The sequence below is a fragment of the Carlito syrichta genome, unplaced genomic scaffold (assembly GCF_000164805.1).
Source record: "Carlito syrichta isolate Samal-C Ts95f unplaced genomic scaffold, Tarsius_syrichta-2.0.1 Scaffold314290, whole genome shotgun sequence".
In the NCBI taxonomy this organism is placed as follows: domain Eukaryota; kingdom Metazoa; phylum Chordata; class Mammalia; order Primates; family Tarsiidae; genus Carlito; species Carlito syrichta.
Genome location: NW_007258386.1, coordinates 59,837 through 63,696, shown reverse-complemented (window position 1 = coordinate 63,696; position 3,860 = coordinate 59,837). Strand labels below are relative to the sequence as shown.

At 55.9% G+C, this 3,860-nt stretch overlaps 1 protein-coding gene across 1 annotated transcript in view; it reads left to right on the top strand.

The window, feature by feature from the left end:
- Positions 1-3,860, top strand: part of SCAP (SREBF chaperone) — a 39,128-nt gene that overhangs the window by 35,070 nt on the left and 198 nt on the right. The window contains exons 13-19 of the mRNA XM_021719178.1: positions 159-174; positions 253-338; positions 2,493-2,575; positions 2,678-2,844; positions 3,016-3,096; positions 3,300-3,506; positions 3,588-3,845. Of these exons, the coding sequence (XP_021574853.1) occupies positions 159-174; positions 253-338; positions 2,493-2,575; positions 2,678-2,844; positions 3,016-3,096; positions 3,300-3,506; positions 3,588-3,833 (886 nt within the window). The 3' untranslated portion in view covers positions 3,834-3,845. The remainder of the gene's footprint in view (positions 1-158; positions 175-252; positions 339-2,492; positions 2,576-2,677; positions 2,845-3,015; positions 3,097-3,299; positions 3,507-3,587; positions 3,846-3,860) is intronic.

Below are 3,860 nucleotides of genomic sequence, written 5' to 3'. Positions count from 1 at the left end.
CTGCGCCCGCCCTCCCCTGGGCCGGCGCTGCCCCAGGCTGCTGAGGACGAGGGCGGCTCGCCGGAGAAGGGCTCCCCTTCCCTTGCCTGGGCCCCCAGCACTGACGGCTCCATCTGGAGCTTGGAGCTGCAGGGCAGCCTCATCGTCGTGGGGCGGAGCAGCGGCCGGCTGGAGGTGGGCACAGGGCTGGTGTCCGCACGGGGGTTGCGGGTCTTCTCTGCAGACTGGTGCTCACGGCCTCTGGACTTTCAGGTGTGGGATGCCATCGAGGGTGTGCTTTGTTGCAGCAGTGATGAGGTCTCCTCAGGCATCACAGCCCTCATCTTCCTGGACAAAAGGTGAGTGCCTGTTGCCTGCCTCAGCCCCAGATGTCCCCAGTCTTTCACGGCCAGGCTGTTCTCGCTGAGGCTCGGGTCCTGGCTCTTTTCCACTGGTGCATGACTTGGTTTCCCTTCTCAGTGCCCAACTCCACATCTTTGAGCAGCGGGTAGTCCACTTGGATGGGAGCCCCCATAACTGAGTTGTGGGATGTGATGTGTGTGGAGTAGGGCCTGGCACAGGGTGAGCACCCAGGGCCCCTAACCACGGTGACAGCAGGGACTGAGTACACTGTTTTCCTTCCTCACTGTTGGAAGTCAGTTTGTTCGCTTGTCAGTACTGACGCTTCTGGGTATCTTGGTTCCGTTTTCAGTTACCGAAAACATGTTTTCAGAAGAACTTTCTCATTAAAACTTTTCTTTTCCTTGATTGCTGGATGCTGTTCTCTCCTCATTCTCTCCTGTTGTGCCTGCCACTTCTCAGCATGTCCTGGCTGGATGTTTCTAGGGCCCTGCCTGCATACATGCTCCCTGGGGTTTCAGTCACCCTGGCTTTGCTGCCACCTAAGCTGCTGAGCCTGGTCTCCACCCACGACCAGGTGCCTTCTACTGAATGTCTTCACCTGCCTGCCCATGCCGTCTCTTCCTGCACAAGTCCCTAATAGGGTGGTACCACCATCTAAGCTAGAAGTGGGGCCTTTTTTTCCTTGGGGCGGGGCATCCCTTGCCCTTAGCACTCTCAACGCTTGCCACCACTGGGATTCCTGCACAGGCTTTGACCAACAGCCTACCCTCCAACCAGCCAGCACCTCTGCTCGTATTTTTAAGCTTTAGGGAAAGCCCATATGTCACAGCCTGCTCCTCAGGGTTCCTGGTGACTGTGGTCTCTCCTCTTCACCCTCCTCCTTGAGCACTGTGGCTTCCCCAGGTCTGCTGTGGGCCCTACAAACTCATGGGCAGAAATTGTAGACATGCATTGTCTTGTGCTGGAGTAAGGTTTTGGTCCCCACCTACCTAGAGGTTTTGGGGCCACTAGGCAAATGTTCCCATCCCTGCCTGTCAACCCGTGCGTAGGAATTCTTGGGGGAAAGAAAATCCTTATCCCCCCCTTCTTCTGACAGGGTCTTGCTGTTGCCAAGGCCAGAGTGCAGTGCTGCAGTCATCACTCACTATAGCCTCGGACTCCTGGGCTCAAGCAATGCTACCACCTCAGCCTCCTGAGTAGCTGGGACTACAGGCTGCACCCCCATGCCCAGCTACTTTTTCTAGAAATAGGGGTCTCATTGCCATGCTGGTCTCCAACTCTTGGCCTCAAGCGATCCTCCCATCTCAACTTTCCAAAGTCCTGGGATTACAGGTGTGAGCTATCACTCCTTGCCTGAAAATTCTTATTTCTTGTGGGAAAAGGAGATGGCATGGGTCATTCTTGGGTTGAAGCTGCTGCTGCTTCTTTTTTTTGTTTTTTTTTGAGTTGGAGTCTCTGTCGCCCAGACTGGAGTGCCATGGCCGCTCCCAGCCACCGCAGCCTCGACCTGCTGGGCTCCGGCGATCCTTCCGCCTCAGCCTTCCAAGTAGCCGGAACTACAGGCGCGCGCTACCGCACCCGGCTCATTTTTTATTTATTATAGAGATGAGCTCTCGCCAAGTTGCCCAGGCGGGTCTCGAACCCCCGAGCTCAGGCAATCCACTCACCTCAGCCTCCCAAAGGCGCAGGATTACAGGCTGAGCCACCGAGCCCGGCTCAAAGCTGCTTCTGTGTGATGGAGACTGCAGGCTCCTGTACCTTCACAACAAGCTCCCCTACATCCTGCTTCTTTTTAGCAGCCTTCCCTTAAGCCCCAGGTTACACAGAGGAAGCCTCCGTTGTGTTGTGTTTTAATTTACAACCTTTTATATGACACTTATTGAGTACTGCCTTACACATATTAGCTTACTTAATTCTCATGACCATTGTGAGGTGGGTACTTTTATTCTCATTTTACAGAAGAAGAAACGGAGGCACAGAGAAGTTAATAATTGGAGTTGTAACATGAGCCCTCTGGCTCTAGCATTTGTTTCTAGCTCGTGTGCTTTCCTCTTGGTCAGGCTCCCTCCTGTCCCTTCTTGAACTGGACATGCTCACCCAAGATCAGGGGCTCTGAGGGAGCCACTTTGGCAGCTGCTCTTCTCTTCCAGGATTGTGGCTGCACGGCTCAACGGTTCCCTTGATTTCTTCTCTTTGGAGACCCACAGTGCCCTCAGCCCCTTGCAGTTTAGAGGTCAGAGGGCCTGGGGCAGGCAGGTGGCTGCACATGGTGGGTGGCAGGGGACACCTGCCAGGTGCCTTCTTGGAGATCCCTCATTTGGTTTATTGTCCTCAGGGACCCCGGGGCGGGGCAGTTCACCTGTATCTCCCATGTACAGCAGCAGTGACACGGTGGCCTGTCGCCTGACCCACACAGTGCCCTGTGCCCACCAAAAACCCATCACGGCCCTGAAAGCTGCTGCCGGGCGCTTAGTCACTGGGAGCCAAGACCACACACTGAGAGTGAGTATTGTCTGGTCTCTTGGGTGCCAGGGTGGCCTGGCACAGGAAGTGGGAGCCTTATGGGTCATTCAGAAGACATTGGAGGAGTCCTAGTGAGTGATGAAAGGTGTTTTTCGAAGTGTAACTCAGAAAATTCCAAGAGACCAAAACATGATGCTTATGCCTGTCCAGGTATTCCGTCTGGAGGACTCATGCTGCCTCTTCACCCTCCAGGGCCACTCAGGGGCCATCACGACTGTGTACATCGACCAGGTGAGGGGCCTGGAGGGGGCTATGGAGAGGGCTGTGGAGGGGTAGAAGCCAGGCCCATGGCCCTTGTTGGCTGACTCCTGGGAGCTGGACCCCAAGCGCCTTCCAGGAAGCAGAAGAAGAGCCCCAACCCACCAGGGCACAGGGACACACTTGTCAACAGAGGCATTCCTCCATGACCTCACTTCCGTGGGTCTGTTCCCTAGACCATGGTGTTGGCCAGTGGAGGACAAGATGGAGCCATCTGCCTGTGGGATGTGCTGACTGGCAGCCGGGTCAGTCACATGTTTGCTCACCGTGGAGATATCACCTCCCTCACCTGCACCACCTCCTGTGTCATCAGCAGCGGCCTGGACGACCTCATCAGCATCTGGGACCGCAGCACAGGCATCAAGTTCTACTCCATTCAGCAGGTAGCAGGGGTGGGGCCATAGGACTCTTGGCGATTTAGGGAAGGACCCAGAACACTGAGCCTGTCGTCTCCTTGCCTCCAGGACCTAGGCTGTGGTGCAAGCTTGGGTGTCATCTCTGACAACCTACTGGTGACTGGCGGCCAGGGCTGTGTCTCCTTTTGGGACCTAAACTACGGGGACCTGTTACAGACTGTCTACCTAGGAAAGAACAGTGAGGCCCAGCCTGCCCGCCAGATCCTGGTGCTGGACAATGCTGCCATTGTCTGCAACTTCGGCAGCGAGCTCAGCCTGGTGTATGTGCCCTCTGTGCTGGAGAAACTGGACTGAGGGCGGGCAGCAGTGAGACACCCCCCC